General features: G+C 48.3%; 1 protein-coding gene across 4 annotated transcripts in view; it reads right to left on the bottom strand.

Moving 5' to 3' along the window:
* The window catches only part of PACC1 (proton activated chloride channel 1), a 48,316-nt gene that overhangs the window by 3,334 nt on the left and 20,142 nt on the right, over nt 1-24,840 (bottom strand). For 3 of the 4 annotated variants that reach the window (XM_032591767.1, XM_030302987.1, XM_032591766.1), the window contains exons 3-7: nt 11,587-11,796; nt 10,056-10,207; nt 4,724-4,866; nt 3,647-3,791; nt 1,415-1,522 (exon numbers count right to left, since the gene is read on the bottom strand). In XM_032591767.1, the coding sequence (XP_032447658.1) occupies nt 1,415-1,522; nt 3,647-3,791; nt 4,724-4,866; nt 10,056-10,207; nt 11,587-11,698 (660 nt within the window). In that variant the 5' untranslated portion in view covers nt 11,699-11,796. Of the gene's footprint in view, nt 1-1,410; nt 1,523-3,646; nt 3,792-4,723; nt 4,867-10,055; nt 10,208-11,586; nt 11,797-24,840 lie in introns of those variants that run through there. The other variant, XM_032591768.1, reaches the window with a different exon arrangement.

Raw genomic sequence — 24,840 nt, 5'->3', positions numbered from 1 at the left:
AACTTTCTAGCCTAATCCCCAGAAGTGGCTTGGAGACAAATTTCCCCAGAACTACCTACTCCAGAAGGTCAGTTACTCGTTTTCTTCCCGTCTCACACTTACTCGCACTTGCCCTCCACGCAGTCCAGTGACAGTCTCACCCGCCGGACGTCTGCCTTCGGGCCGTGCCCTGAGCCCCCCAGCCTGCGACGCTTTCCTCTTACTCGAGTTCACTGATCCTTCACGGCTCCGTGGAGCCCTCTCTGACCACTAGGCCGAGAAACCCTCTGGCAGAAACATTTATCCCACAAAGCCCTTTGGCAGCTACTTACTGTCTGGAATGAGTTACTTCACAGCTATCGACTACACTCACTAAATGCTAAACGCTTCTAGGTCAAGGTCATAGCTTGGATTTCTTTCTGAGTCCCCAGCATGGTACCCACAGCACTTTCAAGTCTGTTCAGCAGGGTGACCTTGGACAATCTGAGCCTCATGGTCCACAGATACAAAACGGTTACACCTGCACCACTGTTCAGGACCATGATGAAGCGGAGTGATGACACGAGCCTCGAGCGTGGGCTTTACTCGTCTCAACGGGCACTTCCTACTGAATGGCGTAAGTGAAAAATGTGTGCTCACACACTTCACGTGTAGAACTGAAGACGTTCACTCTTCCACCCAGATCCGGATTCAGCGAGCCGCACGCGCCCCTGCATAAGTGGCCCTTCCCGTCCCCGGTTCGTGGTGGAGGTGCGTGATCAGGGAGCTCTACAGGTCACACAGACCCTCCACCACATGGGCCTAGCCGTGCAAGGCGCTTCCCCTGAGCTCCGACCACATCAGCACGTTCTGGGATTATCTAAACGCCAATCAGTGTCAGATCTGGGACTGCCTCCGGGGGATGGTGTCTCCCCAGAACGTTCCTCTAGCAAAGCTGTCTTATCATCCCTCCTCTTCCGAGACTGCGTCTGGGAATCTGGCATTAATTGAGGCAGTGTTCATTTTTACTTGTATGTTTCTGCTCTGACAAATAATGATTATTATCCAACAGAGACCTAGGAAAAAAGAATGGCTTCCAAAAAAAAAAAAAAAAAAAAAAAAAAAGAATGGCTTCCAGTAGCAATAATCTAGACATTAGCTTAATGCAACCCAGGTTTTCTACTCGCTCCACTCACTTAATACTACTAAGCAAGTACTCTGTGCTAAGCACTCTGCCAGGCAGCACATAAATAATGGCGGACAAAAGAGGAAGCCCCCATGTTCACGGGGACAGCTGTCTAGTGATGATAAGATCAATTAAACACAAATACAGGACATGAATGTCATAAATGAAAAAATGATTTGTGCCATGAGAGAAGAGGAGGACAGCCTGGAAGGATGAGCCAAAATACCTCAGCACAGGGTGTTTGCTCTTGTAACCTTAAGTAATACTCACATCTTGGACTTTCTGGATGAAAGGATCTTTCCATTCAAAGACCACAAAAAACAACTGAGCACTTTTCTCAGCGGCCGGCCTCTGGTCAATGTAGTTAACCACACTCGTCTAGGTAGAGAGAGGAGAAAGCATTATAACCTCTGCGCCCCTGCCTCACCTGGGTTGCAGGAAAGGAGAAGGAAGTTAGGGGATCTTGGTCCTTGGTTCTCTTCACATCCTTGGTTCTCTTCACATCATCTTCTGGAGGGAGAAAGCCAAAAATCTCATACACAAATCCTGAACTGGAACCAGGGCCAAGACTTCGGTTTCCAGTTCTCTGGGAAAACAGCATCTGGGATGTACAATGGGTGTCCTGGATTGTCACCAAAATCTGTCCTGAGATATCTGGACTCATGATTAAATCGTATCCAAAGTATCATGTGAAGACCCAATTGTAAGTCATAAAAGTCTCGAATTTCAAAATACTTGATCTTAAAAGCTAAGTCTTTCAACCCTTCAGGTCTTACACAGACAAAGCGCAACCTCACAGATCCTCCCGGCTGAGCACTCACTCCCTGTTAAGTATTTAGTAGGCGTGTCTGGTAAGATCTGGTTATCGATTACTAGAAGCTGCTAATCTGCGTGGTATAACGGGGAGCGGCCGGTGCCAGAGGCAGAGCCCAGCCCCGGCCACAGGGCCGGCTCCACCACCGAGCTGAGCCTCACGCTTCACCACTTGCAGAGCAGCGGACAAAATGCCTGCATCACCGAGGTGTGGTCAGGATCAAATGAGATAAGACATGGGTATTTTAAACTTTAAAACACTACATAAAAAACATTTTTCAACTTTGTTCAAAACGGTTCATGTCACCCACCGAAACACTTCCAACTTAGACAATCACGAACGGCACAAACATGGTAAAATGGACATGTTCGCTGGGACTTAGGTCTTTGGGTTCTGAACTGTGGGGCGAGCCGGGCAGACCCAGGCTGCACCTGACTACGGTGAACACATCGAGGCTCCTTTCTTCGGCTGCTGTGGGGCCAGAGGAGGAAGATCTCGGGAGTTCTCGGAGAAAAGTGTGGAGCAAAAATCCAGGACGTGACAGTTACCTTACAAACAGGGAACACTTTGGGGACCCACTGCCGGGGGGCTACGGGGGTAGGGTCCACCTCCTGAGGCAGGAACAAAGCCTGTCCTCTTGAAGAAAACCAGCCTGAAGCCCTTCCCAAACCCTCCTCCTCTCCAGTCTGAGAGGCCAGGGCACAGGGAAGGGGTGGGCCCGGACGAGCGCATGGCTTCTGCCCAACGACAGCCCCGTGTCGCTGGGAGTAGGTCCTACTCCAACCCAGGCCTTTCCCAGTGCTGCCCCTCGGGGTCCAGCCTGCTGAAACACCTCCAAGGAGGAGCCAAGTTTTCAGAACAGACTCCCTCGCTACCTCTGTAGGCACTCGGCCACTGATACACAGGACGGTGGCCTCAGGGTGTAGGTGTAGGTAAGGGGGCTGCCACCGCAGAGATGAAAGTTCCAAAGGTAGGGGTGCAGCCTCGCTTTCAGTGATGACTGGCAAACAGCCCTGCCACGGCAACCAAAATGTCCCCTGCCCCCATCCCCACTGCCAGGCCCGTTCCCAAGGTCCTCCCCCATCCGCTGCCGAGACCGTAGCTAGAAACCTCGGGCACATCTCCTGGTTCCAGGCTAGTGGGCTGAAAGCTTTCAATCACACTTCCCATTAGTAACACATTTCTGAGTACATACCCCACATACATGACTTCCTCAGAAGTGACGTAAACATTACTCTTCTTCTAATGTTCAAAATACTCAAAAACGGAAAAAGGATGAGGTCAAGAAATTAGTTCAAAAAGCAAGCTAATATTTTCCTCATGCATCTCAATGGACCCTCATGTGCACCACACTTCGGAGGCCACTGTATCTAGTCTGTCTTCCCTGCAAGTCCTCTATCTTCCACGAGGCCAGCGGCCTCTGACGGCCAAGAACACGGACTGTGCTGGGCGCGCCACCTGCTCTGTGAAATGCAGGCGTCCCTGCTTGGCCCACGTGTCTGGGGAGGACCGGCTGCAGCCCAGGCAAAGGCCTAGAGCGTGCCCAGCCTGCAGGACATGGCCGCTCCCTGGCACGGGGTCCCTTCTCACCATACGACTTCCCCAAGGTCCTCCTGCGAAGCTTCTGTCCACCCCGGACTCCAGGGTGGAAGCGGCCAACGGTGCGAAGCACACCCAGCACCACCTACCTCCTGCCGGAACTCCACTGCTTCCCGCCCATCCTCCTCCTTGGTCTTCACCAGGGACATCTTGACCCAGGTGCGGAAGCCGCCAGAGAACTTCCAGCTGGAATAGGCACTCTCGCAGGCCTGCATGAAGCCCACCCTGTCTGGGCTGGGCGGACAGAGAAGAAGGGGCCAAGTTAGGCCCAACAGCAGGATTCAAAGTCGGCTGGACTCAAACTCCAGTCCCTACTCCAAGCCGGTTTCTCGGCTACCGCCAGGAGGACAGGGCCCACTTCCTGCTTCCTTTCCAAGCTCTGCTTCTAGGCTTCCGAACAGAGGGAGAGTTGTCACCCGCCACGAGGCAGCTCCCCCCAACCCCTGCTCCCAAGAGCACTGGCCCTGAGCGGGCAGGTGCGCCCGCCAGCATGACAACTCTGGCCCTCGGTGGCCCTGAGGAGCCCTCGCTGGGCTGCCAGCCTCCCTCTGGGAGGTCCAGTGAGGGGAGGACAGCTCCTCAGCTCCACGCAGGGAGGGCAGAGGGAATGCTGGGGGACAGACAGGGTGAAAGACGCCACAGCAGAGGCTCCAAGCTCCAGATCAGGAAGGACGGAGCAGTGGTACATGAGTAGGGGAGGTGGCCCATGGCCTCATCAGCCCGGGGGAGCCGCCTCTCCTCCGGGGTGGCTACCGCCCCCAGTGGGCACTCTGGGTCCCAGTGTGTCCCCCACGCAGACAGAAAGCTTCATCCCCGTATTAAAAACGTGTGGCAAACACACACCGCGCGTTGGACATGCTGCCCACGACACGGCAGGGGAGACCCGGCAGAGGCAGGGACTGCCCTCGGGGGGCTCACAGGGTCCAAGGCAGCTCCTCTCGCCTTAGCCCCCCGAACGGGCAGGACCAAGCCTCTGCCTCCAAGTCCAAACACTCGCCACACCAGACCCGCTTCCTTAGTGAAGCCAGGTTTCCTGGACAGCTAGGCTCCAGGTCAGTCCCTGGAGTTGGGCCCCCATCACTGCCCCGCTTGCCCACCCCGGCCCGGGATGAGTAAGCGGACAGGAGACCGCGTGCGGCAAGCCCGGCACGGACTGGAAACGCCACCTTTGCAGGAACTCCTGGAAAGACGAGAAGAGGAGGTAATCGATGGCACTGAAGTCCTCGCTACTCTCATTCAGGCGGAACTGGAGGAAGACCAGCTCCCGCTTCTTCACTTCCCGGGGCCCCTGCACGATCAGGGCAGATTTCTGCAGAGAGACAAGGGCCAGAATCAGCCCTGTGGGAGCCCCGCCTGTGGCCCCAGAGACACTGAGGGTGACCAGCAAACTCCTCGCCCAGCGGCCCCCAGCTGACCACAGGCCACCCTCCTGCTGCCCACGGCTGGCTCCCGCTCAGCCCCACAGCGCGACTCTCGGGCTAGCGCCTGGCCCAGCGCTGGGAGCAACCGTCCTCCGTTCATTTTCCTCACTGGCTGTCTGTGCTACGGACGCCCTCGGAAGGGACGCTAACGTACGTCCAGTATGCGGACAAATGTCTTCTTCCGGTCTGTCGCTTTGCCATTAACTTTGTTTCTAATGTCACTTGTTAGATGAAGCTTTAAATTTGATACATGATATCTGTAAATCTTTTTCTCTATGGCTTCCAGGTTTTGCTTGTGAAGGAAAACCAAAATTACATTAATGTTCTCCTCTTATAGCGCTTTTTAAACTTTTTTACATTCAGACGTTTTATGTGCGTGGCTTTCAGTTTTGCATCTGGTGTGAAAGAGGGACCTACCTCCCGCTCCCCAGACGAGGGACAGATGCGGAGTTGATCCCTGCGGGTCTACACTGTTCTGCCATCTGACCGGGCAGGTCCCCTCCGCGACGCGCCTCCTACCACCACCCCCAGTGGGTGACTGCCATACACGTGTTCTTCTCCATGTACTTTAAAACTGGACTGTTAAATTCCATGAAAAAACCAACTGGGACTTTTAACTGTAATGATGCTGGATTTACAGATTAATTACCATAACTGATTTACAGATTAATGAATTACAGATAAACATCTGTACAGCAGTAACCTCCATAAATGCTCTCCAGATGTCGAAGAGCGGGCACCATCAGGCACAGGTGCTACACGCACACTCACTGCACATTAACGAATTGTGCCGCTCAGTCCTTATCCCACTTTGTGTCTATTCGATCCGCGAATGCGAAAGAGAAACGTGTGCATTTAGTCACACTTCAAGGCAATGGAATTTTTTGTTCCTGATAGGTTTTGCCCAAAACATACAAAAGGAATGCTATTTTGCAAAGATCTGTAACTCTTAATTCTTAGTGGAGAATAGTATAGTTTTTTATCTGAATTAAACATCTCTTGTAACCCCTGGCACCCGGTACAGCAGTGTGACTGACGTTCACGTGCCCACTCACTTGTTCTGCCTCTTGTTGCATTTTTCCCAGGAAACCTCCGTCCATCTATTTATTTTCAACCTTTCCATGACACGTTGAGTGGCAGCAGAGAATGCACTCTGTTCCCACTACCTGCTTCCTCCTGGAGAACTAGAACCGCTTCCCCAATCCCACATTTTAGCAGCACAGTCACCACCCTGCTGGAGCCTCATTTCTGGCCTCGGCCGTGGCCATGTGATGAAGTTCCTGGAATGTGCACCAAAGTGACTCATGAGACTCCACACTGTGCCCCGAAACAGGGCACCGCTTGTCCTCCACGTCGCACCCTCCCAGAGTGGAAAACGCATACACGTGCTGGCAAGCCATGGCTGACCACGAGGACCAAGACTGCACCACGGGGATGGTGGAGTGGCAGACAGAAGCCATCGCTGCCCGCCCTGCGAGGTGGCATGGCCCAACATGCCCACCGCCTGCACGCCCGACCGGCTCCAAAGAAACAGACTTCTCTCTGGTCTCAGCCACTGGGTCTGTTTGGGGTGTTTGCTTTTGCACAGCAGTTTAGTCTATTCTCTGCCCAATGCACAAAGTTATTTTCTGGAACTGGAGTGCTGTGGGAACCATCTAAAAGAGACAAGGACTTAACATCTGGACAGTGGGAATATGGCTGGCATTCCTACAAGCTGGAGACGGTGGCCCTAATTGTGGCAGAGCAAAGTGTGCAGTAAAAGTTAGCTAAACCAGGGGCACCTGGGTGGCGCAGTCGGTTAAGCGTCCGACTTCAGCCAGGTCACGATCTCGCGGTCCGTGAGTTCGAGCCCCGCGTCAGGCTCTGGGCTGATGGCTCAGAGCCTGGAGCCTGTTTCCGATTCTGTGTCTCCCTCTCTCTCTGCCCCTCCCCCATTCATGCTCTGTCTCTCTCTGTCTCAAAAATAAATAAACGTTGAAAAAAAAAAAATTAAAAAAAAAAAAAAAAGTTAGCTAAACCAGGGGTGCCTGGGTGGCTCGGTCAGTTAAGCCTCCAACCTTGGCTCAGGTCATGATCTCACAGCCCTGCGTCCGGCTCTATGCTGACAGCTCAGAGCCTGGACGCTGCTTTGGATTCTGTGTCTCCCTCTCTCTCTGCCCCTCCCCCACTCACACTCTTTCTCTATCAAAAATAAATAAATGTTAAAAAAAAAAAGTTAGCTAAACCGAGGGCACAAGAGACACTAGAAAACAATGAGAATCTGAAATCTGACAAAGCAGGTCAGATGAGCACCAACCCCCGCCCTCGCGTGTCACTTTCACACAGACTAGCCAGGAGGCAGACAGCCAGCAGCCTACAGGGTTCTGAGACCTCCTACTACAAACAAAGGAGGCGGAGCTGGAGCAGAGTAAAGGACAAGCCCACAAGCCAAGCATCAAGTCTGCAAGGTGTCAGCCTACACAGCAGGAAGCGGGTGCACCAGAGGGCATATTTTCTAAAGTCCACCCCAGGCATGGCGCCGGAGGATCTCTACCCAGGCAAAGTCTCCCAGTGGCCAAGGCCAGGGGCGATCAAGGACACAGATATCTAACCAAGGTGCTCCCTGGGTGCGAGATAGGATGAGCCACACCTCCCCCCTACTCAGGGAATGTCCTTGCTGCCACTTGCCAGGCCCTACTTCCCAGCGTTAAGTGCACATGTATGTGGGGGGGGGGGGGCTCTCCTACCCTCCCCTGCGCTCCCCCATCCCTCCTCCTCCTCCGCCACTGTGGGGCCTGAGGGCAGAACTCCTCTCCAAAGGAACCACATCTAGAACTGCTGGAGAATACTGACCTTCACCCAGAGCTGGCCGCAGTAACTGCCTTCACTGCAGTTTCCATACAAACAACTCTCCCTGGGGCGCCTGACTGGCTCAGTCAGTTAAGCCAGGATTCTTGGTTTCAGCTCAGGTCATGATCTCACGGTTCCTGAGTTCGAGCCCTGCACTGGACCCTGAGGCCGGACAGTGTGGAGCCTGCTTGCGATTCCCTCTCTCCTTCTCTCCCTGTCCCTACCTCCCCACGTGCACTCTCTCTCAAAATAAATGAATAAACTGAAAATAATTATATATATTAAAAAATAACTTTTGTGCTCTTATTTCATGGATGTTTATAATATTTAAATTACATAATTACCGCAGTAAGCACAAGCAGCACACACAGGTTTGGGAATGAAGGCAACGGGCTCCTGGGAAATGTCCGCTCAGGGGGCACCGACAGGAAGGACACCCACAGACCCGCATGTGCACTGCCCGGCCCTCCGACTGGTATGTTTCCCAGAGCGGCCGGCAAGAAGCGGCCGGGAATCCGCATGGTGTTTCTACGGCACATCCAGCTCTTCTTTAAAATGTTTACAAATTATTCTCCCTTTCCTTTAAATTAGCATCCATTGCCCTGTTCTGGAGTCCATTCTCTTTTATTCCTCTTGGTCCTCTCCTAGGCTGTCGGTTTCCCGTAAATGTCTAGCGAGCCTTCGCTGTCCATTCCCACTCCCGAGAGAAGGACCAGGGTGGCTAGCTTAGGGCTGGGGTGAGGCTGTCCTCACCGGTTCTCCCACGGCGCCCCTGCCTGGGGCTGACGCTCCGTGGCAGCAGGCAGGCAATGCCAGGCCAGGTACTTGGCGTGTCTCTTGTGTGAAGATTCCTTCCCGGTACTTGTCCCCTCCCCTGCACCGTGGAGGCCCAGTCTCCAGTTCTGCTCCGTTTCTCTCTGCTGCCCCAGTGCCCAAGCAGGGAACCTCCCCAGGGCTTGCGTACATAGGAATGGCCCCTGGGCCTCGTACCCGGAAAGAAACGCCGTCCCCAGCAGCTCTGCACGCCCTGGGAGGGTAGGAGAGCAGCTGCCCAGTCCCATGATGACTGTCCCGTGATGACTGTCCTGACCGCTGCCCTGCCCTTTGGGTGAGCTGACTCGGGAGCTGGGAGCCAGAAGGAAGGCTTTCACCTCTCCTGAAGCCTCTCCTGCGCCGGCTGTAGGGCGAGGCCTTTCTCTGGTCTGTTTGCTCCACCCACCTGACCCAACTTCTATTTTACACCGGTTCAAAACGCCTAGTCCACTGGTGATACCCCTCCTGGGTTTGTGGGACTTTTATGGATACTTTATTTTGTTCCAGTTTTTGCAGGCGAGGGAACCATTTGAGCAGGATCTCAGGAGGAGGCCTGGAACAAAGGTCATCAGAACCACCTCAGTGTGACTCTTCTACCTTAGACCCAGGGGGGCAAGTCAGGCTCCAGGGCAGACCACTCACTCTCTCCTCACCTGGCCATTACTTCTACCCGCAGCTTCGCCTCCCGCCGCTCGCCGCTCCCGGGGGCACCTGACCCTCCACACACACCCAACTACTCTAACAGTGCAGACACAAATGCAACCTGCTATTTCCTCTACCTTGAAAACCCTTCCTTCCTCACTTTGATCTAGAAAGCTTTTACTCGGTCCCATTCAATCCTTTCTGAAACGAGGATACGGGATGCAAAAAGATGTACATAAACGTAAAATTCCTTCCCTGCCTTTGACACCCTGTGCAGGTGCCACTGACCCTCACCTTCCCCCCAACCCTGCTGGGCTGAGCTGTGAGTGATGCCAGTGCTGGGGTCCTTGTTCCCAGACCAGCTTCTTTACATATTTATTTCAAAACATGGATTCCCAGGCCCTGTCCCTAGGAGTGACTGGCCCCACGTGGAACCTAGGAATCTTTATTTTCAAAATGCACCCTGGCAGTTGTGTCGGGCAGTCAGGTAATGGGACTCACTTGACTACGTCCCACCGGCTTCGCCCTGCATCCTTCCAGCAAGGAGAGGATCCGATCGCACTGTCAGGAATCCCTGAGGATCAGAGAATGCTGATGCCCTCACAGCCCTGCCTGATGCAGCCAGCCAGCCATGGCCATGACCTGATTTGGGACAGCCTCGTGGTCACTGGGGGCCAAGGGCCTGCACGAGGGGAGTGTGAGTGGCCTCGTGGCAGGAAGAAGACCGGGGGCTGCGGGGTGCGGGGTGGACAGCGTGCGCTGCCCAGGCCTGGCGTGGGGAGACAAGAGTTACCAGGGTCTGGTTGGAGAAAGGGTCTGTGTAGTTGATCCTCTGGGTGGTGCAGTTCATGTCCCCAGGCTGGCCAGGGCTCCTCAGGGGCGGGATGACCTCGTAGTGGTGCTTACAGCTGAGCAACTGGGCCTGACCGGGGTACAGAGCAATACCTAGGGGAGCACGAACAGGAAAATGGGAGTGTCAGAAGTCACGGTCCCCCACCGTATCCCTACAGTCACATCACACACAGTTTTTCACACCCACCAACAACCCAAGTTCAAGACTCTCTGGGTGATGGCAGAGGAGGGAGAAGAAGAGGGTTATGGAGGGTGGAGAGCCACGGCTGCTGCCCTCAGAAAGCCCCTCTCCTGGCCTGGGGCACAGCCTCCCTGGCACCTGCACCGAAACACACCCTACTTCCCCGCCCTGCTCGGCACACCCCGCGGGGGCTCCGCGGCCGGGCCCGGCAGCGCCGCCATCCGCAGGCGGATTCACTGCAAGGCCCTCGGCTCGGCTGCGGGACTCCCCACCTGTCACCGTGCCTCTCACCTCCTGCTCTGGCCGGGGCCTCCAGGTGTGCAACTCACACCCCAAAGGTCCCTCCCCCGCCCCAACCCCAGCACCTCACCATGGGGCTCCACTGACGGAGACAAAACAGAGCAGCATGAGAGCAGCATGTGGCACCAGACCCGGGCAGAGCTCAGAGAGACCCAGAGATCAGCAACAGAAAGTACAGCCCACAGATACAGGGACCAAAACAGACACACAAAGAGGGACGAACACGAGACAGGCAAAGATGGGTGAAGAAGCTACAAGCAGCACACTTCCAAGAAGCCCAGGTGGAAGGTACCAGAGACTGGCTGTGCCCTGTGGGCAGGCCATCCAGAGGGGGACTCTGGCATCCTGAGAGCACAGCAGGTGCACACACCAGCGGGGCACAGCAGAGGCCACGGAGCTCACGCCTCCGGTTCACTCCCACGATTCCAGAGCCCAGAGCCAGCCCCGCTTGCCCTGAAGGAGACACTACCTTCTATAGCAGAGACGACGGCCTCCTCAGGGCCCAGCCTCCCACCGGAACAGGAACAGCAGTGAGCCCGCTCCCCAGGCAGGGCCCTAACCACTTCCGAATGGCTTCACCTCCCCTGCCCCTCATCACTGGCCTCCGGCTCCAGCCGGGCTATACGCATCCTCTCCAGAGGAGCCCTCTGCCTCCCTACACTTACTTTTGCGCCTGCTAATCCCCCTTCCAGAAAAACTCTCTTCTTGTCTATCAAAGCCCAGCTCAAATCCTATCTCCGTGCAAAGCATTCCGTGCCCACCCCAGTTACACAGTGACCGCTCCAGACTCCGTGCACCCCTCTCCCTGGCACACGACACGCTCCTCTGGGTACTGACAGCAGCTCTCTGGGTGTGTACTCTTCACCTTGACTGTGCTCGGCTCCTCTGCCTACCCGCGGTGCCCATCCCGGTGTTGGGAGTGCAACGGTGGCTCATTTGCAAGCCAATGCCCCAGACCTGGGCCCTGATGCCCCTCAGGGACAGACTCTACCTGGGGCGTCATAGCGATCCACCTCCTTGTAAGACACCGACATGACAGGGTGCTTGAGTTTCTCGCGGAAGTCTGTGATGGTCTGGTAGACCAGGAAGACAGCCACTGCCATGAGCAGCAGGTAGATGAAGATGAGCAGGACCGAGAAGACGTTCTTCAGGCAGGCCTTGCTGAAGCGGATGCTGCTAGAGGCAGACTCGCTGTCCAGGGCTGAAAAACACCACCACACATGAGACCCGGAGCCCTGGGGCAGGTGAGGTCAGAGGCAGCTGGCAATCTCCAGGCCTTGACCTGCTTTACCAAGGAGGCAAGGTCACCCACACACCCAACCTCCCCACCTCAGCCTCCTCCCCCTAAATCATAACACGTGGCACCTACTGACATTCACCATGCACTTCCTGTGCCAGAAAGAGGACCCCAAGAGGAAGGAGACACAGCTATTCTCTTTAAGAATCTCCCATCTGGAGGGACAAAGTTAAGATTCAACAAGGAAGCTGGCCCCAACCTACTTTTCTGGGCTTATCGCTGACCACCCGGCTCCCACAGGGTCCCCAGCTCCAGCTGTGCTAAATGACTTTCTGTTTGTCCAGCATGCAGACCCCCCCCTCAACACTAAGGCCCCTCACATTTGCCAATCCCTGTGCCTGGCCTGGAGCACTTTTCTTCCACAGCTGATTCCTGACTCATACTTTAGGTTTCGGTTTAGAAAGGCATTTTCTCAAGGAAGCCTTCCCTGACCCACAGCTTTATTTGAGGACCCGTTCCTCAACTCTCCCAAGGCACCCTGTACGTCCTCTATCGTCACTGCAATATCACAGTCTGTCTACACGTCTTTTTATCCTCCTCGGCTGTGAGCTCCGGAGAACAGGGCCAGGGCGAGTCGTGTCCATCCATACTGAACCATTAGCCCTTCACTATGTGCCTGGAACACAGCAGCATTCCGCATTTATATGGTGAATGACTTAATGAATGATTAAAGGTATTCTGATTCCTTCCATCCAACACAGCTCTGTCTCTCCTGCCTGCTCTCAGACCATGCCCAGCCTTGATTTTGCTCCACTATGGACTAAGTTATGTGTACCCCACCCCCTGACAAATTTACACTGAAGCCCTAATCTCCAGTGTGACTGTACTTGGAAATGGGGAATTTAAGGAGGTAATCAAGGTTAAATGAGGGCATAATAATGGGTCCTGACCCAACAAGACTAGTGTCCTTATAAGACAGAGGAGGAGACACCAGGGATGCAGACACACAGAGAAAAAGCCACATGAGGGCACAGGGAGAAAGTGGCCATGTGCAAGCCAAGGCACGGGGCCTCAAGAGAAGCCAAACTTGCCAATTCTTTGATCTTTGATTTCCAGTCTAGAGCTAAGAAAAAAATTTCTGTTGTTTAAGCAACCCCACCTGGGGTACTTTGGTACGGCACCCCAAGCTGACTGAGACACTCCCATGGTGCTCTGTGCCCTCTCTACCCCTTGTCTGAAACTGTCGCTCCCTGAGGAAAAAGCCCTGTTCCCTCCACAGTGGATCAGCCCAAGGCTGAGGAAGAGTATGAATGCAAGTCTTAAAGGGTAGGTGCTTGGCTTCTGGCTCCCAACTGTGACAAAATAGCTTAGTCACATCACCCTTCTATATACAATTACAAAATGTGGACAAAATACTTAAAAATTATGTGAAGGGAAAAGCAGGCAGAAACTAGAAGAGTCGGCCTTTGAAGGAAAGAAACTGCACTTGGTTAGATTTAATAATTTGCATGTTTTGCCCAAGAGCACTCACCAACCTCTATGAGGTATGGTTCAGGGTGGCCGTAGACAGGGTTCAGGGCTGGCAAACACCCAAATCTGCAAATAAAATCTGTTCAAATTCTTGGCTGGAGACATTGGGTGGGGGGGGAGAGGGTGGCCAAGATAAAAAGCAGCAGCTGCAAAACTAAAAGAACTGAATGGAGATTTCAGCCACTGCTAATTTGGAACTTGAGTCTCCTCACATTAACTACCTGCTAACACAAAAATCCTTCAGGAGGACTGTAGCATAATCTATAACCTCTATAACGCACAATTACAATGTCTAGTATTGAATCAAAAATCACTAGACATGTGAAGAAACAAGAAAATGTGATCCACGCTCAAAGGAAAAAGCAGTCTATAGAAACCAAAGCCAAGATGACCTGATGTTGCAATCAGCAGACAGGAACTTTACAGCACGTGGAGGAGCTAAAGGAAAATATATAGATAAGGAATGGACACAAAGGGGAAATAGAGAAAAAGAAACTACGGGGAAACAGAAAAATAGAAACTATAAAGAAGAACCAAATGGAAACTCTAAAGCTGGAAAGAAAAGTAAATGAAATGAAAAATTCACTGTCCTTTCTTAATAGTGAAGGAAGGCAAAGTAAGTAAATAAATAAAAAGTCAGTGTAGCTGAAGTTAAATAAAAAGAAATTAACCAATTTGGGGGGGGGGAGAAGAAAAAAATAAACAGAACCTACCTACCTAGATAACTGTGGGACAATATCCAATAGTCTAACCATACGTAACTGAAAAGAAACAACAGATCACAAAGAATATTTGAAAAAATAATGGCCCAAACTTCCCAAAACTAGAGAAAAAACACATCAATTTGCAGACCCTGGAAACTCAATAATGCAAAGCAGAATAATAAGAACCCACTCCTAGGCAAATCATAGTCAAACTGCAAATGCAAAGATAAGAGAAAAGAATCTTGAAAGCAGCCAGAAAAAAAAAATATCACATACAGGATTTATATCTAATGATAGGTAACTTTTGATCAGAAAATAGACCCCCCAAAAAAATTAATATAAAAAAAAGAAATAATAGACACCAAAAGACACTTCTTTAAAGTGCTGAAATAAAAAAGTCTATCAATCTTGAATTAAATTCCAGCAAAACTAACTTTCAAAAATGAAGGTGAAATAAAGATACTTTCAAACATAAAGCTAAGAGAATTCATCACCAACAGACCCACACCTCAATGCATGAGGAAGAAATTCTGAAAGTTAAAGGGAAATAACACCAGATGATAATTTTCAAATGTACAGGAAGGAACGAAGATCACTGAAGTGTGAAACCGGTAGGTAAATATAAAAAGCTATTTCTAGATTTTTAAAATGTAAGACTAAAGCAAACAATATCATAAGGTTTATAACTTGCAGGAGAGAATGGGAAAATGAAAACTACATGAGACAAACAAAAAACAGCAGAAAGGTAGAACCAAATCCAACCATATCAATAATTACACTAAATGTGAGCAGACTAGGGGAGAGTCCAAGATGGCAACACAGGAAGACACTCAACTCAAATCCTCCCATGGTCACACCAATTCTACACCTACATAGAAAACAAATCCTCCTGAAGAACTGGTGCCTGATCAAACAGCTTCTGCACAACAAAAGATAAAGGGACCACGTAAAGAATGGCAAAAGAGATGGAAACATAGTGACAACAGGCACCCCACCTCTGACACTGTGGACTGTAGCAGAAAGGGATTGCACTGAGGGACTCCTGTGCAGATTCACCTGCCCTGGCACACAGAAAAAAAGCTATGGTTTAAAAGGTAACGAGATTAAAGGTGAAGGAAACCCATTCACTAACTCCCGAGTGTCTGACAAATGGTGGGGGATTGCTAGAATTCTCTCTGGGGTCAGAAGTGCTGGTGAGCCCCTCCACGTTGGTAGCACAGATGGGAACAGAGGCTAGACGCTCTAGCTGGCCTACTGCCTCAGTGGGCTCTGGGACCCTAGCCCACACCAGCTCTAGCCATATTCCCAAGGTGTTCCCCCACAACCCACCCACCCAAGTGCCAGCTGACCTACCAAGGTGGCCCCAGACGCCCATCCCACCCTCATCTGTACCAGCTTCAGTTTTTCCTGCCAGGGTGCTCCCTGCAGAGAACACCCCGGGACCCCTAGCTGGCACCCACTAATGCTCCAGTCAGCCAGCCAAAGCTGCCAGGCACACACAGTCTATGCAGGGACGTTCCTACACCAGGCAGAGGTGGCTGTTTCACCTACTTCATAAAAACAAACACAGAACGTCAGACAAAATGAGGAGACAAACATGTTCCAAACAAAAGAATGAGACAAAACTTCAAAAAAAAACTAAACACAACAGAGATAAGCAATCTATCTGATAACAGTCATAAAGATGCTCACCAGACTTGAGAGAAGAGTAGATGAACTCAGAACTTCAACAAAGAGACAGAAAGTATAAAAAAGAACCAGAGTTAAAGAATATAACTGAAATGAAAAATACAGGAGAAGAAATCAACAGTAGATCAGCAGATGCAGAACAGATCAGCAATCTGAAAGACAGGATAATGGAAAGTATCTATTGAACAGCAAAAAGAAAGAAGAATTTTAAAAAATGAGGGTAGGTTATGGGGTCTCTGAGACAACATCAAGTGTACTAACATTTGCATTATAGGCGTCCCAGAAGAAGAGAGAAAAAGGGGCAGAAAACTTAATTGAAGATATAATAGCTAAAACGTTCTTTAACATAGGGAAAGAAAGAGATATCCAAAGAGCCCCAAAGAAGATGAACCCAAGGAAGTCCACACCAAGACATAATAATTAAAATATCAAAAATCAAAGATAAAGGCAGAATCTTAAAAACAGCAAGAAAAAAGCAAACAGTTACAAACAAGGGAAAGTCCATTAGACTAGCAGCTGATTTTACAGCAGAAACACTGCAGACCAAAAGGGAGTGGCATAACATATTAAAAGTGCCAAAACCTACAACCAAGAATACTCCACCCAGCAAGGTTATTCAGAGAGAGTTTCCCAGACAAACCAAAGTTAGAGGAGTTCATCACTAAACTGGCCATTAAAGGGACTTCTTTAAGCAGAAAAAGAAAAGAACATTAACTAGAAGAAAATCATGAAAGGAAAAAACTTCATGGGTGAAAGCAAACACAGAGTAAAGGTAAGTAGATCAATCACTTATAAAGCTAGTATAAAGGTTAAAAGCCAAAAGTAGGGGGTGCCTGCGTGGCTTGGTTAAGCCTCTGACTCTTGATCTTGGCTCAGGTCACGATCTCACAGTTTGAGTTCGAGCTCCACGTCCAGCTCTGAGCTGACACCGCAGAGCCTGCTTGGGATTCTGTCTGTCTCTCCCTCTCTCTACCCCTCCCCTGCTGGTGCACACACAGTCTCTCTGTCTCTCTGTCTCTCTCTCTCTCTCTCTCTCAAAAAAAAAAAAGGTAGTAAAATCAACCATATTTAAAGCATTCGTGAAGGGATTCACAAAATAGAGAGATGTAAACTATGACATCATATACATAAAAATGGGGGGAGTAAAAATTCAGTGCTTTTAGTATATGTTCAAACCTCAACGTAACAGACGCTATGTATGACAAACCTACAACTAACATCATACTCGATGGCGGAAAAACAGAAAGACTTTCCCCTAAGTTAAGGAACAAGACAAGATGTCCTTTTTTGCCATTTTTAGTCAATATGGAACTGGAAGTCCTAGCCACAGCAATCAGACAAGAAATAAAAAGCATCCAAATTGGTAAGGAAGAAGTGAAACTGGCACTATTTGCAAATGACATACTATATATAGAAAACCCTAAAGACTCCACTGAAACAATTAGAACTAATGAATGAATTTGGTAAAGTTTTAGGATACAAAGTTAACATACAGAAATGTGTTGCACTTCTATACACTGATAACAAGGTAGCAGAAAGTGAAATTAAGAAAACAATTCTATTTATGATTGCATCAAAAAGAATAAAGTACCTAGGAACAAATTTAACCAAGAAAGTGAAAGACTTTTACTCTGAAAACTACAAGACACTGTTAAAAGAAACTGAAGATGACACAAGAAAATGAAAAGATACCACACTCATGGATTGGAAGAATTAATCTTGTTAAGACGTCTACACTACCCAAAGCAATCTACAGATCCAATGCAACCCCTTTCAAAATACTAACAGTATTTTTCACAGAGCTGGAACAAGTAATACTAAAATCTGTAAGGAACCAAGAAAGACTGTGAACAGCAAAAGTAATCTTGAGAAAGGAAAAAGGGGAAGTATCACAATCCCAGATTTCAAGCTATACTATAAAACTATCGTATTCAAAACAGTATGGTACTGCCACACATAAGTCAACAGAACAGAATAGGTAGTCCAGAAATAAACCCATGCTTACTTATGATCAATTAATCTAAGACAAAGGAGGCAAGAATATACAATGGGCAGAAGACAGTTTCTTCATTTAATAGTGTTGAGAAAACTGGACAGCTACATGCAAAAAAATAAAAGCAGACCCACCTGCTTACACCATACACCTTACATCATACACAAAAGTACACTGAACATGTTATAAAGACCTAAATGTAAGACTGGAAACCATAAAACTCCTAAAGGAAAACATACTCTGTAATCTCTTGGACACTGGCTTTAGCAACATTTTTCTGGATCTATCTCCTCATGCAAGGGAAACAAAAGCAAAAACAAACTATTGGGATTACATCAAACTAAAAAGCCTTCGCACAGCAAGGGAAACCATGAACAAAACAAAAAGGCAACCTACTAAATGGGAGGAGACACTTGGAAATGATATATCCAATAAGGGGTTAAAATCCAAAATACATAAAGAACTCCTACAACACCCTCAAAAAATCTTATCAAAAAATGGCAAAGGATGTGCATAGACATTTTTCTAAAGAAGATATCCAGATGGCCAACAGGCATATGAGAAGATGCTCAATGTCACTAATCATCAGGGAAATGCCAATCAAACCCACAATGCAATATTCCCTCACCCCCGTCAGAATGGCTGGTACCAAATACACAACGGGGTGCTCAGTCGGTTGAGTGTCTGACTCTTGGTCTCGGCTAAGGGCACGATCTCGCCGTTCATGGGTTCAAGCCCCACGCTGGACTCTGCGCTGACAGCACAGAGCTTGCTTGGGATTCTGTCTCTCCTCCTCTATTCCCCTCCCCCACTCATGTGCTTGTGCTGTCTCTCTCTCTCAAAAATAAGTACATAAACTTAAAAAAACTAACAACACAAGAAATAAGTGTTGGCAAAGATGTGGAGAAAAGGGAACTCTAATGAACTGTTGATAGGAGAGTAAGTCGGTGCAGCCACTGTGGAAAACAGTATGGAGGTTCCTCAAAAAATTAAAAATAGAAATCGCATTCCACTACTGGGTATTCACTCAAAGAAAACAAAAACACTGATTCAAAAAGATACATGCACTCCTATGTTTACTGAAGCATTACTTACAATAGCCAAGATATGGAAGCTACCCAAGTGCTCAGCAATGGATGGATAAAGAAGATGTGGAATATAACTCAACCATAAAAAAAGGAATGAAATCTTGCCATTCACAACCACATGGATGGACCCAGAGGGTATCATGCTAAGTGAAATAAGTCACACGGAAAAAGACAAATACTATGTGATTTCACTTATATTTAGAAACTAAAAAACAAAACAAATAGAAACAGAGAACAAATGAGAGGTTGCCAGAGGGGAGGAGAGTGGAGGTGACGGGCCAAATAGGTGAAAGGAACGAAGAGATGCAAACTTCAAGCTTTTTCGGCGGTGACAACCTCCCCTCAAGAACATGCCCCTCGCAAAGGACCTCCTCAATCCCTTCCTGCAAGAACGGAGGAAACGTAAGAAGCAATGAAACGTCCAGTGCTGCAAAATCACCACCATCTTTGGCCACGCACAAAACAGTAGTGTTCTGTGTTGGCTGTCCTCTGCCAACCTACAAGGAAGAAAGGCAAAGCTTACAGAGGGTGCTTCTTCAGACGGAAGCAGCACCGAAAGCAATCTGAATCCAAATGAGTGGAAAACCATCCCAATAAACACATTTTAAATTAAAAAAATAGTAATAAGGTAAGGACTTCCAGGTATAAAGTGAGTTATGGGGATGAAAAGTATAGCATAGAGAATATAGTCAGTAGCTCTGTAGTAACTTTGTATGGTGACAAATGGCAATTTATTGTGGTGAGTCCTGCATAGCGTGTAGAACCGTCGGACCACGACGTTGTGCACCTGGAACTAATACAGTTATATTAGTCTATAACTAGGTCAACTATACTTCAACTTAAAAAATGTCAATGGACTAAACATTCCAATTAAAAGGCAGATTAGACCTTTCAATCTGGATTCAAAACAAGACCCACAACACACTCCCTACAAAAAATGGACTTCAAATCCAAAGATATAAGAGTATTTGCTCATGATTATTTCACTTTCTTTTTATTTAAAAGCACAAAAGCAGGATCAGCACAGAGCTATCAAAGGGTCTTAGGTGAGAGGAAAATAAGCCATCCATTCTACACTTCTACAAACACACATCAAGCATCAACTCTGTGCGCAAGACTTGGTGCTAGGCGCTTCAGGGAGACCCCGAGAGAGGAGGACTAATGGTCTGTGCTACAAGTGCTACAGGACTCAGAAGCACCAGAGGATGTAAATGGTGAGATTTCCTTTGTTGGGGTGATGTATGGGTGTGAGGAGAAGGACAGAGATGAGCAAAAGGCTTCGTGGAGGAGGTCATCTAGCCTTGTGCCCAAAGCACCGGGAGAATTTTGATGAAGGAGTAATTTGGTGTTCATTATTCATTTATTTTCTGAACTGAAAGTCCGGATGTCCAGCCTAGTGGTTAAGAGCATGAGCTTTAAGTCAGAGAGGTTTGGGCGGCCAGCTCTCCTGTGACTACTCTGAGACCCAGGGCAAGTTACTTACTGCTCCTAAGCCTCACTTTCTTCATGTGAAAAGGAAATGATCACTTCAATTTTACTGGATATTTAAAAGAAAGGAGAGAATGTTGCAAAATGCATTACAGATTGCCTGCTTAATGAATTAACGTTACTAGAGAAATGGAACGTACCCTCTACTTTTCAAAACAAAGCCTTTTGGTGGGGTGGGGGAGAGGAAAAATGGGTGATGGGCACTGAGGAGGGCACTTGTGGGATGAGCACTGGGTGTAGTATGTAAGCCAATTTGACAATTACATTCATAAAAAAAAAAAAAAAGCCTTCAATAAAAACAGCAAAAATGAAGACCATGGCACTACAATCTCTTACAATGATAAACTAGAAAAAAATATGCCAGAAATAATATGGAGGCAAGGCATAAAACAGTATCTTTCACACAGTAGGCATGTGATGTTTGCATGCCTATGAAATGACCGAATGACCCAAATAATAGATGAGCTACGTCTCACAGCGCCAACTAGCTACCTTCCGTCCGTAGGAGAACAGCAGTGCATCTGAGGCCTGTAAAACTGTAAACCAACTGATACATCTTACTATTCATGGCAAGATACTTTACAACGTCTCTACATTACACAGATGTGCAAGTTCCCAGAAGTGTCTATGAGGTTCCTTCAGACAGTAAAGAGCAGGTCATGGGAGGCAATGGACATTCACAGCTACAAAGAGAACTGAGGAACCAGGAGCCAGGAACCCCCAAGGAAGCCCGCCCGCAGCTGAGCACGAGCCACACGGAAGGCGGCAGCTCTACCTCTCCAAGAGGAATTAAAGCAAGTCTCTTTTTCAACTTTTGTCTCTGATCCTACTGCTACTGCTTCTTATTGTTATTAGGGACAGTGTCCATTTCTGCTCCCTGGTGGCTTTGCTATCCGCCTTCTCCCCGGGTTTCTCTGTGACTCTGCTCCGCTGTCCTGGCCAAGTCCCTCTCCCAGCCTGCATCCTGTATAGGGTGCTCTGTCACACACACCACAGGTCACTGCTCTCCTTCACACCCAGCCTGTAGGTGGCTCCCCTTACCTCAGGCGCTGATCCCTGATCAGTCGCGTGTAGCCGGTCTGCAGAGTCACAGGACCCGAAGTGCAGTAGTCCGTGTACAAGTGGACCTCCCCACAGCTGTTCTGCCTGGAAGGCACTCCCCCCTCCTATGGCCCATGTAAGATCACAGGTTTGCTTCAAGATTTTTTTTAAGTAATCTCTACATGTAACATGGGGCTCGAACTCAAAACCCCAAGATCAAGAGTGACCCGCTCTTCCGACTGAGCCAGCCAGGCACCTCCCCACAGGTTCACTCAAAAACATGGCAGGTAAAAACACATTCCCTGTCACAAGGGGCTCTTAACTGCTGTAGCAACAAGGGACCAGGTTTCAACATCTGAATGAGGTTTGGAAAAATCACAAGACAAAACTGAAGGAACTCTGCAGTGACTAATTGGGTGTATAACATCTGAACAGAATTGTTAAGAGTTAGCAGGGACCCAAAAGGCCTTCTGGTCCAAAGCCTTATTTGCGCAGTGATCCAGGTCCCAGAGAGCCTAAGACTGGCACAGAATGAGAGCCCTGGGGTCCCGACTCCTCGTCAATGTTCTTTCCCTACGCAACAGTGAATGGTAGTGCTTAAGGATCCAGTCCCTAACAACGACAAAAGATCTGATTGGAAGAATATAACTTCATGACAAGTAGGAGCTTGGGACATTTTTAAGTAAACTGCATATTTCAGCCTGGCTAAACCATGCAATGAAGAGGAACATTAATGGGCCTTTGTGGGCAGGTATTCACTCTATCATAAGCCACACATACATGATTGGAAATGTTCTGCCTTCATGAAACCTTTGGTTAGGGAAAGAGAGGAATTTGCATCTTCTTGAAAATTCTAAAAAAGCTGACTTAAGGCACAAAAAGGTCAGATGACAATTGCATCATCTGGATTTGTTTGGCAGAGGTACTTGGACAAATTACTCTCATGGGGTCCCCTCTGTTTCGCTCACAGAAGCCAAGCTGAACTTGTTTACCGGCCTTTTCTTGATCCATAAATTGGCACGTGAGTTAAACAAAAACTGTAAAACTAGGGGCGCCTGGGTGGCTCAGTCGGTTGGGTGTCCGATTTCGGCATGGGTCATGATCTCATCGTCTGTGGGTTTGAGCTCCGCGTTGGGCTCTGTGCTGACAGCTCAGAGCCTGGAGCCTGCTTCAGATTCTGTGTCTCCTCCTCTCTCTGCCCCTCCCATGCTCATGCTCATGCTTATGCTCTGTCTCTCAATAATAAATAAACGTTAAAAAAATTAAAAAAAAAAAAACGGTAAAACTATTTATCATCCACACATGCTGTAAGTGACACTCCAGTTCTGAAAGAAGACACCAATACATTTTGCCATTAAAAAAACAGGTGCTGGATATTTTGGCAAAATGTCCTGTGTACTCTGAAGTCGGAAAAACCAAACACCTGCTTTTTTGTGGCAAGCTGGATGAATGTGTTTTAAAAGTATACATTCTTTACATGAATGCAAACTCATGATGAATGTGTCCTGTACAGACACATTCTGTAGAAAGACAGAAATAATGCACAAGATTTTCCTAGGAAAGGTAATCTAAGAAAAATCCAAGACAACCAACACTGCTTCAAAAACCCAGACTTGCCCCGGAATAGAAGTCAGCCCATTAAGGGATGTGTGATGAGTAATTCAACTTCTGAAAACACAGTGGGACCTTTATTCACAGGAAGGGGGAACCGGTCGTCTACTCTACCCCTCCAAAACTCTACCTTGCAAACAACAAGGGGCTAAGATGCATCCTGAATGTAAAGAAGGAATGAACTATCCTTTGGTTTTTTTTTCCTTTTTAGTGATGCGATGGGTTTGTTGTTTTCATGGGGTTTTTGAAATATAATTTACATACCATAAAATTTACCCTTTTAAATAAGTGAATATATTTGGTTTTTACTACATTCACAAGGTGTGCAACCATCACCACTATGTAATTACAGGACATTTTCATTACCTAAAAACAAACTCCATACCCATTAGGAGTCACTCCTTCCTCCTAGTCCCTGGCAACCAATAATCAGCTTCCTGTCTTGATGGATTTGCCCGTTCTAGGCAGTTCACATAAATGGAATCCCACAACATAGAAGTTTTTGTGTCGGACTTCTTTCACCTAACATATTTTCAAGATTCATCCATGATGTAGATGCAACAGTTCTTCATTCCCTCTGACTGCCAAATAATACCCTGCTGGGTGAATATATCGTTTATTTATCCACTCATCAATTGATGGACCTTTGAGCGGCTTCCACTTTCTGGCTATTATGAATCGTGCTGCTATGAACATTCATGTACAAGCTGTTGTGCAGACGTAAGTTTTCATTTCTCTTGGGTATGTACATAGGAATGGGATTGCTGGGTCATATGGCGACTCTCTGTATTTGAACTTCTAGGAACTGCCAGACTTTTCCACAGTAGCTGCACCATTTTACGTTCCCCCCCAACCATCTGTGGGGGTCCTAATTTCTCTACATCTTCACCAAAACTTGTACATCTTATTGACCACAGCCATTCTTGTAGGTGTGAAGGCGACACAATGATACAAACCTCACTGTGGTTTAGATTTGCCCTTCCCTGATGATCATGATGTTGAGCAGCCTTTCATGTGCTTATCAGTCATCTGCACTACAGAAACATTATTCAGATTCTTACTTGGGTTGCCCTTTTATTATTGGAGTATAAAAGTTCTTTTATATGGTCTAAATACAAGTCCTCAGATCCATGATTTGAACAGGTCTCTCATCCTGTGGGCTGTCTGTTCACTTTCTTGGTAGTATCCTTTAATGCACCCAAGTTTTTCATTTTGATGAGATCCAATTAATTTTTTTCTTTGGTTGCTGATCTTTTTCAATTCTATTAATACACAGTTGTTTCCATGGAGAATGCACTGTAATGACTAATCAGCCAAGTGTCTTCCTCAATTTTGTTACAACAGTGACATAGTAAGCTGCTTATCCAGTTAGCGTGTCTGGTCTCATTTCTCCCTTAGAAAAGAATAAGTGGTTGTAATTCCCTTCACAGAAAGGAAACAGATCGAGGCTTTCGGATTATGGACTGTAACTCTTTATCTCAGAGAGTACAACTGGGAATATAATCCTGAATGTCTGGGTGCTTAACTGGAACCTCTGCTGCCCAACAGCCCCCACCTCCAGGCCTCCATGGGGCTCCAGCTCCACCTCCTCTTCTGGTCCCCGAATGTGGCCACCCCTCGAGGCTCAGTCTCCACAGCTCACTCTACAGGCGGCCCAGGCCTTCTCAAAGCTCACACTTTAGCTACATCAGTCGTTATCTCGCTCCGCCTCTGGGCCTCTCCGCCCAGACATCACACCTTTGAAGCTTCGTATGTCTGCGGCAGAGAAGCACCTTCTCTTCCAGCTGCTCACCCCGGACTGTACGTCTACATTCTCCCACTCACCCTGCTTCAAACCTCAGAGTCTCCTTTGACTCTTCCTTCT

The sequence above is a fragment of the Lynx canadensis genome, chromosome F1 (genome assembly GCF_007474595.2).
Source record: "Lynx canadensis isolate LIC74 chromosome F1, mLynCan4.pri.v2, whole genome shotgun sequence".
Lineage (NCBI taxonomy): Eukaryota > Metazoa > Chordata > Mammalia > Carnivora > Felidae > Lynx > Lynx canadensis.
This window is presented reverse-complemented; position numbering and strand designations above follow the sequence as displayed.